General features: G+C 38.6%; 1 protein-coding gene across 1 annotated transcript in view; it reads right to left on the reverse strand.

The window, feature by feature from the left end:
• Nucleotides 1-15434, reverse strand: part of ADGRV1 (adhesion G protein-coupled receptor V1) — a 577341-nt gene that overhangs the window by 328165 nt on the left and 233742 nt on the right. The window contains exons 71-76 of the mRNA XM_037012118.2: nt 12775-12918; nt 10438-10612; nt 9647-9782; nt 7150-8258; nt 3879-3996; nt 2905-3076 (exon numbers count right to left, since the gene is read on the reverse strand). Coding sequence (XP_036868013.2) covers nt 2905-3076; nt 3879-3996; nt 7150-8258; nt 9647-9782; nt 10438-10612; nt 12775-12918 — 1854 coding nt within the window. The remainder of the gene's footprint in view (nt 1-2904; nt 3077-3878; nt 3997-7149; nt 8259-9646; nt 9783-10437; nt 10613-12774; nt 12919-15434) is intronic.

Genomic DNA, 15434 nt, shown 5'->3' on the forward strand with positions numbered 1-15434 from the left:
CAGAAAAAGTCTTTGTAAATTTAGAGGACATGGGAGGCATCATGGAGGAAGTGATACTGTGATTTGCCCTTAAAGGAGAGCTAGGAAATGTGGGGTTGTGCTGAATGAACTCCTTACACAAGTATAAAACTCCTTACACAAATGCAGGAAGAGGATTTAAATGTTTTCAAGTAGAGTAACAAGACCAAATGTTCTGAATATTGAAATTTCAGTTCCTTCTTTTATGTATGATAGAAAGTATTAGTACATGATGAAACTCCCACTCAAGAAAAATAAAATACACTAAAATGATTTGTTAAATTAGGGAGGAAAAAACACTAGGAATTCAGTATTTTTGAAAACTTACTTCCTAGCTGTATCACTACTATCATGGCCCACAGCAGCAGCACTCAGCCAACCACTGACTTTCATGCATCTCTCTAACACCTAGGTTTAGATCTCTAACACTGTCTGGAGCAAGAAATCAAGTCCTATAGCAAATATGCTTCCAGAGATTTTTAAAGCAGTATGAAAGACAAAAGGTCAGCTTTTACCCTCAGTGGCCCAGACATGACTATTTGAGTCACAAAAAGAAAATCACTTAGTAAGTAATTAAAATCAGTTGAATTTGAGTCTATAATGGTACTTAAATGAAAAAGCTATTGTACTGTATAAAAAAGTAGTTATAATGCAAAGTAAGTGTGCCTCTACTAGTGTACTTACACATTTATTAATATATATGTGTAGGAGAGTGCTAACATATCAAGACATTCATGTCTTTTATTAAGCATGTGTTCATCTGCTAAGGAATGATAAGCATTCTTTTCTCTGTATGTAAGTAGGGAGGGGTTAGTAAAAAAATTGTGTTTAAGACAATTACCTAGAGAAAGTAAGAATTGTACCAAGAATAGGAATCAGTTATTAGAACCTGTAAAACACATCAAATGAAGATGAAAGTGAGTCAGACGCAAAGAGCACTGGGAGTCACACACAATTTTTTGAAAGATTATGCAGTTGTGTATTTGTTCCAATGCGACAGAAGGACTAAAGAGATGCACTAAGAACACAGATTTGTTATCTCATCTCTAATGAGATGAAGCCCCTAAGTTGCCCTACCAAATATAATCAGATATTAACAAGGCAGGCGTAGATTTCTAATACTTCTAATAGAGCAGCTCCATGTTCACTGAGGGCAATGACTAATGTAAATTCACACTGAAAAATTTAAAGAACAAATAATTCTGTGGAAAATCACCCTGTAAGGCATGAACTTAAAAAACTTTCAAGTGAAGCTATAAAGTGGATCTCAACCAGGTGATGAGCAATTTTTGTTTGAAACAGCTTTGGACAAGATCCAGGACCCACAGCCCCAACAAAGAACGAAGTAATGATAACCAAGGGCATGTATGCTTAGGGAAACTGAGACAAGTATTCTTTCTCTGTGGAACCAGTCAAATTATCACAGTCCCAGTGTGAGGTAAATGGTAGAATTTCCAGAATCTCCCACCAAATTTCCAGAATCTCCCACTTGGCCTTAGTCCATTTACATACCAATGAATATTTCAGAGCCTCTTGTCGATATGGGGCAAGGAGGGGAGAGAAAACAGCCATTCTCCTCCCCTGTGTCCCTGGTTCCTAACTGGACTGGCGTTTGCCAGTCACCAAGGACCTGCCAATGGAGCTCCTCTCAGAAGGGGCGGGAGGGGCAGCAAAGCCCACTCTGCTGCGGGCGGGGACAGGTGGATGGGAGCCTGTCTGGTGGCTGACGAAATAAAAGCCTTTCACCCAACCTGCCCTTTCCTTTGACTTACTTCCATTTCACCAAATTCATAGGGAACTCACCCAGGGCCAGGAACAAACACCCTTCCCCCTGGAGCTATACCCAGGAAGGTATTAAAAATATGTAACACTGTAACCTTAGAAAAGATCAATATAACTATTACAGCACTTCTCAGAAAGTGAAAAATAAATAAAGAAAAGAAAATCTCAGTTTGTGATTTAGGATGAGTGTAAATACATGTTTTGAAATAATTGCAATTGTGCATGATTTTTCTGCTGTTCACAGTGTTTGACATGTACAAAGAAGCCATGACATTTTTTTAACATTCATAACATTATGGCTAGTTTTTGTATTAATATTTAAATATTTAAGTTTACTACATTAAGTAATACACTGAACAAATAACACTGAGTGTTCCTTAAGCATTAAAGTATCATGGAATAATAATTTAAAAAAAGCTACAATTACTAAATGACTAAAGCTCTTTTATGTCTTCAGTAACCAATGCCATTTGAAAAATGCAGATTCCTTTGGGAAGAAGGGTGAATTATCTGTCTGCTGGATGCCATGTATAACATGAACAAATAGAAATTTATCCAAAGGCTCACCAAGCCTAGCCTCTATGCCTCTTCAGTAGATCAAAACTGAACTTGCTAACTATATGTTAATAGAGAATGAGAGTGCTTTCATTCTATGGATGAAATCTATGGATATATGATAATCAAATCTGTGGATATGATAAAAGCAAAACACAACATTCAGAGTAATCAGAGATATTAATCTGGCAGAAAATGACTCAAGGGATCATTCACACAATGAGCACCAGGAAGAAACTTGGAAATGACAACAGAAATGGAAAAAAACTGTTTAGCTCTCTTAAAATCATTATTGAGATATAACTGACATATAACATCGCATCAGTTTTAGGTGTACAACTGAAGAGCATATTTACAAAAATTTATAATGTAATAAATTCTAAGTCTAAAGTCTGTTCCCCAGCAAAGACATTTTGACATTATGGCTAGACAAGACATGAAGAGTCTCCATATAACCAATGCACAAGTTTCAATAAAGTGGCTTTGAAATCACTAATTCTAAAGAACTAAAATTAGAATCTAACAGGACTGTGCCTCATCATTTCTTACCTTCCCTGGTTTGAGCTCAATGGTGATAAAGCACTCTGTCTGACCCACTGCACAGGTTGTGCTTCCCGACACAGAGAGAAGTTGATCCATCAGACTCACACCATTCTTCTCAAGCTCTGTAGCTGTTTTGTTAAATGTGACTCGCCAGAAAATCTGGACATCTTCGAATGCCCTGGAACAAAGCAAGACCTATGCAAATGCAGTCATGGAGTGTGTTACCCTGTGTCTTTCACTGCACCTGAGCCCAAGCACACTTTCTCACCCAAATCACAGCACTTACATCACCAATGAAATGCTGCTACTAATGTATCAGGAATGTGAAAACAAATAGTTGTTCTTCTGCCACCTATACCTATTACATACCAGAAATAAGAAAAATAAACAACAACAGAGACTCCCTACCTTGAGGTGAATGTTCCTCCTCTGTCTTTTAACAAGAAATCTTCTAAGGGAGAAACACTACTGCTAAAAATGGTTATTAGTATAAAAATAAAGGACAAGCAATGACCCATATTTTTGGAGACTATTTAGGCCCAAAACCAAAAAGGTAACATACACACATACACGTGTGCACACAAAGTGGATGTATGTGATGAGCATTCAGAGGATGTGCACTATATCATATTAGGTTGCAAGAAAAACTTTGGTACTCCAAGTCTCCCTAACAGGAAATGATTTTGTAGGCAGAGTGATCAGAGAAGAGTGAATCTGAAGGGATGACTTACACAATCTGACATTATGTCAGATATAATATGGTCCTTTATGAAGTACAAAATGTTCAAAGTAGCCCCAAGCTATGCCCATTAACCAAGTGTGTTAAACAAATAAAGAACTACAGCATCTGAGCAGTAACATACCAAATCCAATACTACCTTCTATCAATATTTCATCCTGCCTTTACCATTTCATGAATTCAAATTAGGTACTATATAGACACACAGGATGTTACATTTCCCGCATATATATAAACACACCTGTTTGGCTGCCTTGTGACAGTTAAATGCCATCTGCTCATATCCGCTCCTTCAGCCAGCTCCAGCCCATGCTGGGACTCCTCACGGAACCCTATGATGCCATTCTGAAGATCACTCCCTGAGAAGACAAAGGGAAGGGTTACATTATACTTAAGACTTTAAAGGTTCAATGCTTCATTAACCTTTCCAGCTCAGACGGTATGAAAGTAAGAAATTCACAAGTGAGTTGGGGAAGCTACAATTTTCAAGGATCTTTACTAAATACAGACTAGGATCAAAATGATGACAAGAAGAAAGAAAACATCAAATTCTACTTCCCATGCTGACATACACACTCATCTGTCTCTGATGAGACTCTATTTGCTAGTCCTTGACATTTTATGTATGTTTACTGTTTAAAGCCAGCATATCCTCATAGAATGTAAGTTCTACCAGAGCAGCATTCATTGAATTTATTGCTGTATCCTCAATACCAGAACATTTGCTAGCATATGGTGAATTTTTAATAAACATTACTGAATAAAATGAACACCATTGAACTGATTTACCTTCTAAATGAGGTGGCCAAAGGACCATAACATAAATGGTCATGTATTCAGTTATTTGCCCCAGAGAAAAAAAGAACCATTAAGGAACTTCCAAGTACCTCTGAGCAAAAGAAACTCCTCTGAGCAACACTTGGGGTTACAGGCACCATCATACTACAAAATTGTGTTTAAAGAGGGACCAGGCTAGGGCTCAAGATACACTGAGTCACTCCAAATCCTCGTCAGCATGTGAGCTTGATTCTCAGGACTATAGAAATAAGTAAACAGTTCTTGCTGCTTTTTCTTTCTTGAAGGTCCAGTTTTGCAATGTGATCCTAAAAGCAATGACCCCAAAGCAAACAGCCTTAAAGCCCATTTGTACCTATTTCCCTGAAATGCTACTCCGGAGGTTTCAGGGACACAGAACTTCTGACAAGATAAGAAAACAGAAAACCACTGAACTGTCCTGATGGGGGAGAACAAATAGTCATCAGCCTTATTTTGCAGGTCTGAAGTGTGAATATGTGTGGGGCCCCACTGATAGGGACACATGCGTGTGATGAACCACTTCTGTCCTGTTGTCTCAAGTTTGTTTTGTCTCTCCCAGATTGCTAATTCTTATCCTCAGCAATTAATCACTATGCTCACTCTTTAGCCCTGCACCAGAACCTGATGTCTGCTTTTTTCTTCAGTAGCAGTGGTTTTCATGTCACTTTGAGCAGGAATTTGCTCTCTCCAAATAGATAAGTCTCTCACAAGCAGAATTTTACTTTTCAAGTATGAGAGCAACTAGCATGGTTCTCATGAACAAATAATGCTTCCCTTGCCGCATCTACAATAATAAATTTCAATGTCAAATTTCTACTAAGAATTAAGACTTCTAATGTGCCAATGATCAAAAACAAAACTAAACTATATTTCCCAATGTACTTTGAACATTTGTTCTAATATCTAAATGTGAAAAGACTGCAGAAATTAAAGATAAGAGCAATCAGCAAACTTAATAATACAGTTAAAAGAGAAACACTGTTAAAAGTAAAACCCAGGTGAGAAGAACATTTGCAGAGAGAATAAGGGAACTCAGGGCATATGACTGTGCTAATGCCCGGGAGATGTTTTCGAGTAACTTATATCACGGGACGTTAAGAGGTAGATACGGTGAGGAGGTCATCATTTGCCGTATGTGTATAATCAGTATGCCTTATGTAGGGAAGGTTCAACATGGGAGAACCTCACTGAGCACAGCTGAGTGACCATTTGCTTGAAGATTTATGCTCAGGGCTGACAGACTGGTAGGCCACTGGTGTGCCACACTGGCCAAGCAGCACACCCATTCCAGGTGGTATGCAGCTGCTGTCCTGAGACCCTGAAGAACCCCCTGTCACCACTCTGATAAGGACCATAAGATCGCCCCATGATCCAGTAAGTAATGGAGTAATGACTGGGGCAGCAAGGCGCCTTTGGCAATCATTTCCAATGGTCTGTGCCTCTGCTGAACTTACTGCTAAATATTTTTACTATAAGCCCTGATCACATTCAAATAGCTGTAATAAATTATCTATGTCATGGGATGGAGAAAAGGCTGTTGAGTGTCAAAATAATTTTAATAGAAAAATGTGGATGGCATTAAGCTAATATGAATCAAAATTGGTAAATAATTTGGAGACTAGAATTAGTTTACAATAACTTAATGAATTGAATAAAAAGAATGAATGAAAATTCTGATTGGTATAAATGTGTAGGCCAACATAAATGGGATGATGATGGATATAAAAGGATACTACACAATTACAAAATTATGACTGAATTACCACTGAATGGCTAAAATGTAATGAAAATTCTAGGAAGTAATTAATACTAAGAGTGGATCATACAGATGCTTATACTAAAAAGTTTCTTTTATAAAAGACAAAAGCAAAGACGTTAAATAATTTCATCAAGGCACCCCTAATTAATGGCTGATCTGGGTCAAAAATATAGACTCAATGAATTTTAGCTTTCTTTCCACAAGGCTGTTTTATCATAGTGGCATGTGAAACTCTCAAGCACTGTGTAAAACTCATAAACGTTTGTATAAAAGAGAAGGTAAGAACTACGACATGGCTTTGTCAATACTCTGGTGTAAGATATTAAAAAGCTGAGCTAATCTACTTTAAGAAGTACAGTATGATTTCAGAGGAGGACTACAAACTGTCACCAAAAGATTTTACAAGGTGCCTGAGGAACTCAATCATTGCATTTTTAAGCTATTGCAATATATATTCCCAATAACACAAAAGCTGTAAACTGCAGTGGTTCAAAAGTAGGACAAAATGCAATAACTTTCATCTATTTCCCAACAGATGAAAATAATTTCCTGATAATGAGATATGATTTTGGGATTACCGAAAGTAGTTAGAATGAGGTTTCAAAACAGGATAAGCAATCATGTGTTTAGATGATTAAATTAAGTATTGTCCAGAGGAAAAGCATGGACTTAAGTATTTTTAAGGTTTTCCCTATATTGTGAAAGTACAGATTTATAGATTAACTGGATCTGAGCTACATGACATTTACAGTCCATTAAATTCTAGCCTGCCACCTAGAACAACCTTATGAGTTCATGAGTGAGTCCAATGTATTAATGAATTACTATGTGTCATTCAAGACATTCACCCTCTTAAATAAAATTTTAGATAGAATGATCTCCTTTCAAATTCTATATTACAGAAGCACATTTTTATCTCCGTCACTCCAAGACATACCTGTAATAATGATCACGGCAAAAGCTGCAAACCCAGTGTTGTCCTTTCCCTTCACAATCTGGGCTCCCCCTTGCGGCTCTGTGAGAAACACACAGAAGAACTCCTGTCCCTCAGGCTCATCATCATCCAAAATCTGAATGAGTACTTTACGTTCTCTTTCCCCATCCAAGAATGTAAGGATATGAGTTTGCTCTTTAAAGTCGTCTTCTTCAATTGCCCACGTTAGGTTGGAAATTCCACAGATATCATGAAAGGGCAATGCACCTGGTTCCTTCTGAGCAGATTTTTCACCAAACATTTTAACTGTTACACTGACATTACCGGCAGACCCATCAGTTCTTCGGATGAGAACTTCCACAGTGCTAGGCGTGCCATTCCTCATCTCCTCGTCAACATAAACAACAGGTGGCCCAAGACTAAATGTTCCATGAATGGGAACGTTTGCAGGTACAGTGGCCACATCAGGCTTCTCAGACGTGACAGGTATACCAGGGAGGGTGACAAGTTTCTCAGGGACGGTAGATAAACCAGCTCCCTCAGCAACACTCATGACCATTCCGGTTGGCTGTGGAACAGCAGTTACCTCAGTTCTGTCAGGATACATGGTGGAGGAGTCAGTTTCCACAGGCATGAGAGCTGTGTCAGCTGCTAGAGCCACAGTTGTGTGGGGGAAAGAAGCAACCGTTCCTGCCAGGTTGTCATCATCCAATATTCGGATCACTGCCACACTGAAATCTAGATTCAGGCGTGGACTCCAATCAGCATCAAACTTCTGAAATCCTTTCATTTCTACTGAAGTTAGATTAATGTAAAAAATTTCTTCTGTTTCAGGAAGCTTGTCATTAATAATGATTATTTCAAAGTCAACCTCAGCTTGGAATTTTTGAAAAAGCAGTTCCCCATTCTGAACAGGCTCAAAGTCCTCCAGTGGCTGGGCACTTCCTGCGGTGGTCTGATAGGAAACTGCAGCAAGATCGCCGTGGAACCCAAACAGCCTTTGTACATGTAATCTGATCATCTGTGTATCCTCTGACACTATGATCATTCTTGAACCAGGAGAAAACTGAAAGACTCCCATTGGTTCAATTTCAGCAATGGTAAAACCTGGCCTAGAAAATAAGTCATGAAAGAACTGATGAAAAATAGGAACATCACTGCAGAGATTCACCTTTCAGATATTTGAGATGCTGCTCATGAATGCATCTGAAAAACATGTCCTTTTGAATTCCACATGACCCTACTTACTTATTGATGAATATACCAGAGCACAAGAAATGTTAAGGATGGGAGCTTTAATCACGAGTGATGAGACCTAACAAATTTTAGAAAAGTGAAGAGCTCATAGGTCTCTGGTCCTTTTTTCTAGTCATCCTAGAGCAGCTCTCAGAAGGATCTGAACCATTAGGCTCCCTCGTATGGTCGGTACACAGGGAACCAAAAAGTCTTAGGATGCTCTGGATAGCAGCCAGATTTCTTATCTAACAAACATACATAGCTGTCCCTACTGCATGCAAAAAAAAAATACCTTGCCTGTTCCACCTGACCAATAATGGAATTATTCTCTCATGCAAATGTTGCTAAAATTTTTATATATACATGAATTGCAAGAAACATCTGTGATTGATTTATCCTTAGCTTTCTCCTATGGAGTGTGTGTGTATATGTGTGTGTGTATCTATGATTGATTTATCCTCAACTTTTTCCTATGTGTACATACACATACACACACACACACCTTAAAGCAATACCTGGCCTATGGTGAACATTATAACACTGCTAGCTATTATTGTTGTTAATGGCATTTGAATTCTGCCACCAAACATTTTTTTTAATGGCATATGTATAAAAAGCTATATTCAGTTCTGCCAACCAGTATTTCCCACACATAAACATGTATAAACATACTTAAGCATGCACTGGTTTTGCCCTACATTTTCCCCATTTTAAAAATAAGTAAACTAAAGAACAGAAAGATCGAGTAGCGCTCCCAAAGTCACTCAGCAAGTAAGTGGCAGAGCAAGGACTAAATCCAGCACTAGCTCTAAGGTCTGTTCTCTGCTGTTCTGATCAAGCCCATCCCAGGTATGAGAAAAGTAAGGTGTTTTTGGCTGGGATATATTTATCTGCAAATATATTACCCTATTATAATGCCTATTCTTACTCTTAGTCCCCTGGGGAAATCAGGTATTTCTCAGTTGCTTCTCAGAAGACAGCCCCTATTAATAACCAGTGACTTTGTCTTCACTGGAGGGGTTACCCTGGGCAAGAGTTTCGAGTTAGAAGTTGCAGTGAACGCTTTTCAACACAAAAAGTGGGTGGTGACTTTATTGAAGTCAGCCTCCCTCCACGGCATCTCTGGCATGCAGGCCATATGTTGCTCGACACTAAAACTGTTTTTGCATCTGTTACAAGGAAAGTGATCCTTGTGTCTTTTTCTGTTTCAACTGATAAATTCCAGATTACTCCTCAGAGACTTTTTTGGTTGAGCTGGTCTCACCGAAGCTGAGCCCCACCGGGGGCACTGCTCTGCACTCCTGAGAGGTGGATAACAAAAGCTTCCGGCCGACCAGGGCTGGGAGACATCCGCAGCAAGACTCCTTTGCTCTGCTCTCTGTGGGAAAAGGAAAGGCTCCCTGAAGGGGACATGAAAAGGGAAGCAACGAATCATTTCCAAGTTTTTAAATGGGGATTCAACTCTTAAAAATGCAGTGAAATTATTTTTCAAAATTCTGTGACAGTCTACAAAAGGTGAAATATTTAAAAGGGGGGATGGGCGGGCAAATAAACTTAAGAGGAAGTTTCCGGGACAACACAAATCTTTCCTTCAACCCCCGTCTACTCGACACAGTAGATGTCAAACCATCTACCATTTGCATCTCACAGACCCTCAGAGCACTAACGGTATAATTAAACAATAAAGTACTTAAAGGTACGGTTGTGCTACTGTCAGAAACATTCAAGTGAACATGCTGATGGATACATAGCTGTGTTGTGTCCTTTATTATTATTGCATAGGCCAAACTGGGTTTTTAAGACTCTTTTTAACAAACTCCTAATGTATCAACAGAGCAGTCTGCTTAGTGACCACTGTTATGAGGAGAGGTATGAAGTCTTTAATTTGACTGAATAAAGTATCTCTCATTCTCATCAAGCAGACTGTTGAAATCTGGTGCACCACATGAGAAAACAAACAGCTCACTGTCCACAGTATAAGGGATCCAAGAAAGTTAGTGGCCATTACACATCTCCACGTCCCCTAGGGCAGATCCTAGAAAAGCTGCCACTCACCTAGTTCTGGAGTCAGGTTGCCAACAACACTGAACTCAGGGATTCCTAACCCAGGAGCGTATCCAGCCGCCCAGGCAACCAGGAGTGAGCCATACGTGCCCTTCCTAGAAATCACAACGTGGCTTGTTCCAGCAGCAATGTCCGTGAGTGGAAAGGCAGGAGATTCAAATCCAACCTGAGGAAAAACATGCTTAGAATGTTTTTTTTTCCCTAAAGGTTCTTATTTTCTGAAGAGCACATTAAAAGTCAACTTTCTCTTTGTTCACACAATATATTTCCATTTGAAAATATTTTCAATTACAAAGAGTTTATGAAATGACATATGAGATTTGAAGATTTATTCTATTTTATATTCTAATTATAGTTTATAGTTTTTATCAAAATGCAATCTTTTAACATTATTCCAAAATGACAACTATAATTATGGTTTAATGAGAGCAAAAGATTTAACAATGGCATTTTTATGACTTGTTCATGGGTCTTTATAAAGAATTTGATTTGTCCAGAAATGAAATTTAACTTCTGTATAAAGATATAATAAATTCTTTGTTTATAAAATGAGATCATAAACTAGTTTTCTATTAAGGTTATTTTCAGCTTTGACTCAATTTAATATCTTTTTTTTAGGATCAGAAACCTTCAAAGAATTTTTAAGTAATCATCTCTTTCATTCACATCAAGTAAGATCTTGTTTTAAGGTTAACCTTCCCAGGGTACCCTAGGATTTACAGATGCTTTATAGATGAATAAGGTCTGGTCAATTAGAAGGAATAAAACCAGCATCCTAGCTTCACTCTGTGATTTGAACCACTCAGTTTACCTCTTTTGGTTCCCCAAATCTCTAAATTTGGGATACCATATGATCAACAGTTCTATTAAGATTCATCCTCCCATTTTAAATTGGAATGGAGAGTAGCAGAAAGGTGACAGAGGGTGTCACAAGATAGCTTCTGGAGACACAGAAAAGACAAACAAAAACAAAAGAAACTTCAACATGACACCAGCCCAGATGCCCTATTACAGTGAGGCTTCTGCTTAGCAATTGCCAAAAGCTTTGGTCTACCTGACATCATGCTTGCTACATGGCTGGAGGCTGTGGTAAAGTGTCCTAGCCACCTCACATTCACACACACACACACACACACACAAAAAAAAAAAAAAAAAAAAAAGTACTGGTAAGGGACACAGAGGATACACCAGTACCCGTGACTGGCCCCGATCTTGCCCTTCAAGGTTACACAATATTGTGACAATGTGCATGGACAAGCAGTAGGAAATATTTTACTACACCAAATGACTGATTCAGATTGAAAGAAATTTTTTTTTGTAATAGCCTGTGAGCAATATTAAATCCTATACCCTCATTCTCCTTGAACAGAGAATGTACAGAAAGAAAACTATTCCTCTCGGTTATTTTTAATGCTGGTGGAGTCCATTTAGGGGACAAAGCAAATTCATTCCCTGTGGAGCAGCAGCCCAGCAGGAAGTAACCGAAGGGCATCCCTGTAATGGCCAGATACCCTGTTACACAAGCAGCTGGCCAGAGTTGCCCACAGTCCTCCCCGTTTTTCTGCAGACTCTACATCTGCATCTGAGGCCAGGCCTGCCTCAGTCAGGTGGGAGAAGTTCCCAGCCGGAAGAGGAGGAGGCGGCAGTAAAGATACAGTGATTTCAAATATATACACATCATCACAGCCAGAGACAACAGCCTAGTCTTATTCCTGCATTGACAGACTCAGCCTACACTGGGAGTAAAGCCCTCAAAAGTTGTCCTTTGTTCTCATGTAAATTTAAGAACTGATTAGGAAATGATCTTTCCTACAATGAACTCAGGTGGAAGATTCAAATACTTAGGTGAAACCATGTCATAGGATCTCACCCACTAGCATTTATCCACAGCAGTACAAACTTCCCACAGTAAAAAGAGCCCCGAAAATTAAAGACAAATATTCAGAATGCTTTAATGAAAAAGTCAGAATTTTAATGGATGGTTCATTCAAATTTTAATTGTTTAGCATAAAATACCTCAATATTAAATATCTAATATGAAGAAAAAAACATGGAAATTTTAACGTTGAGTGAGTGTTCTTTTAAAAATTCAATACCTTAAAAATTCTGCATGATACAAACTTTCTAAAACTGAAAAGAAAATATTTTTCTACTGTATGTCAAAAAATGATAAATTAATTTCATATAACATATCCATAAAGTCTGCCTTGATATTCATGGGATTACTTAGATTTTCGGAAATAGTGGATCGCAGTAAGAATCTTAGTCTCTCCTGCACGAGCCGCCCTCTTGTGGTTCGCAGACACTATCACACCCAAGGCAGATTACCTGGGAATTGGCCGCATTCTCAGGGACAGGAAGGGGAGCGGATTTTGCTTCCCGGAGAATTTTTGGCATGCCATAGAGACGTCCACCAACAAGCTTCACAGCTACCAGCTGCAAGGTGAAATTAGAGCCCAATGACAGGAAGACCTATGAACAAACAGCATCAATGAAAAATAACTTAAGGAGAAAAATACTGACATTGGCATGAATCATTAGCGCACTGCTTCCGGTTCCTTTGGTACAGGCTTCAATAACATAGCCCTTTCCCCCGTGTTGTAAGGCAAATCACCAGTATGAAGACTGTGAGGTGAAGAGTGATGATTGTACAGTATAAAAAACATAGATGTGTAACTTTTCCGTGTGCGCTCAAACGGCCTCAGTAATGAAGAGAATCACAGAAGTAGCATTAGTAATAGAGTCATGTGCCACAGGCATGAAAAATGCTCCCTGGTGAATAGGCTCAGCTCCTAAAACCAGCAAAACTTAATTTCCTTCTCTTCAATTGAGTAATAACTAATAACTCAGATTTACTCAAAATGAATAATGATCTAGGTGTACTGATTATCTTAATATTTTACATAAAAATTTACTAACAAAATGTATTCGATTACCATTTTTCTAAGTTTTAGAATGCAACACAATAGGGGCAATCCTGAATTTAAAAACTGGTGTTATTCTAAAAGGTTTTTTTTTTGAAACTTTTTCCCATATGAACAGTGCTATCAATATGGATAGGCCCCCAAGTTATCCCATAACTTGGAAAACTAAAAACTCTGTACATCTTCACTGAACATGAAAATAACCATTTCTGTGGAATCTGACCCTTTTAAATAAAATATACTTATGTGTGCATCACAAACCCCCAAAATGTGCAAAATATGTAGCACAGTAGTTTCAAATACTGTGTTACATGAGGGTAACAGATGTTTCATTCATTCAATCATAGTTTCTGCAAAATGACATTCAGTGACCATGAATCACAGATCAAATGCTAGAGCAATAAAAAGGAATCACAGTGTCCTGACTTCAATCATGTGCTCCCACTGCTCCTCTGAGGGTGTAATGCAGTTCACTGGCTGGGCAGCTGATGATTTTCTAACCCCATTTCCTAAAGAAGGAAGGCAGGAGCCAGGTGTCAGCTTAAAGCACCCAGTCATTTATTCCACCCCTAGATCGCAGGCCCCTGGCACACACAGATTTCTGTGATGCAGCAGATGCAGGATTCGGTAATTAAACATCACAGTTGATTGAACATGAGTAGAAACAGACTTGAGGAAAAGGTAGTTTACCTGCAGAAGACATGCAGGTCGATTAGTTTCAAAAGTAACTTGAAGGTCGATTAATTTGAAAAGGAACCTGAAGGTTTTTAGAAGCTGATCACATTCTCCAGTATGCCCTTCCATTTCCTTGGACTGCGAGATTCTACATATTTCTCATCATTCTTGATGGCATTTAGGGACGAACAGAAAGAGCTTCCAGCCCCATAATATTCTCTGCACATCTCAAACATTGCTTATCCAACTTACAACAGGCTGTTACTACAACAGGCTGTTAATGGGCCTTCTCCAGCCCAGACTGGGACAATATGACAACAGGGTCTGGGTCCTTGTCATCTTAGTAGCTCTGTGCTGCTCACAGCAGTTGACACACAGTAAGTGCTCATCGATAGCTGAATAAATGGCAACCACAGACATAAAATTCTTGCAGTCTAACTTCAATTCTTTCACACTTAGACTTGTTTCTTTAGTGTGCCAATGACTCATCTTTGTGTGCCCACGCAAAAAGCTTGCTGTCAACCAAGTGAGGTAACAGTTTACACTCACTCCACAGTCCAGGTGTTAAACCATCAAGTCTTCCAGTTTTCGGAGCCTAATGAAAATTTACCTGATCAAAGATCCACTGGAAGGTCCTTTTCTCTATGGAAGACCTGTCCAAAGTCCCAACTTTTACTAGGAGGGTGGAGCAGACAGAATTCTATGTAACTCTTCTTACATCCCAAACTTCAAAGAGCAATGCATTATATTCAGGGTATAAGGGAAGAAGGGGACCACTGAAAAAAAACCCTACCCATGGTTATGTGCATGTCACACCCTGCCCCAGTTACCTTAGAAGTCTACCTCACACAGCAGCACTGAATGATCTAAGTGTAGTCCCTGGAATGTGAGAAAGAGGAGAATCCATGGGATTTTAAATATATTCATGAAAAATGTTAAAGTAAGCAAATAGAAGGAAGCTTTCACATACGCATAAACTAGGAAACTTTTGCTACTCTTACTGAAAATAGAAATCAAAAAATTAAAATAGGCTCAAAGAAGATGTTAAGAAATTCATAGATGGTAATTCAAACAGATACTAGGAAAGCTAAGTATCTCAATGAACTTTACCATTAGGCTTTCAAAATGAAATGAAGAGGATTACCATCTTTGAAAATGTTTCAGGTACCACGCACTTCAAAAGAAGGTTAAGAGTCAGGTGGATCAGCAGTTTTAGTCCGTATAATATATGTCATATATTCTGGTCTTCCATACATAGTCTGAAAATAATTTTGTACTACCCACATTGATTAGTAAATAGAATAATGGAATTGATACTGTGGTAAGTCTTACTGTCAAATGAAATCTTACTATAAAATAATACAAAGCTATTCCTAGAAAAGCTAAAAG

This window comes from Manis javanica, chromosome 1 (genome assembly GCF_040802235.1).
Source record: "Manis javanica isolate MJ-LG chromosome 1, MJ_LKY, whole genome shotgun sequence".
In the NCBI taxonomy this organism is placed as follows: Eukaryota; Metazoa; Chordata; class Mammalia; order Pholidota; family Manidae; genus Manis; species Manis javanica.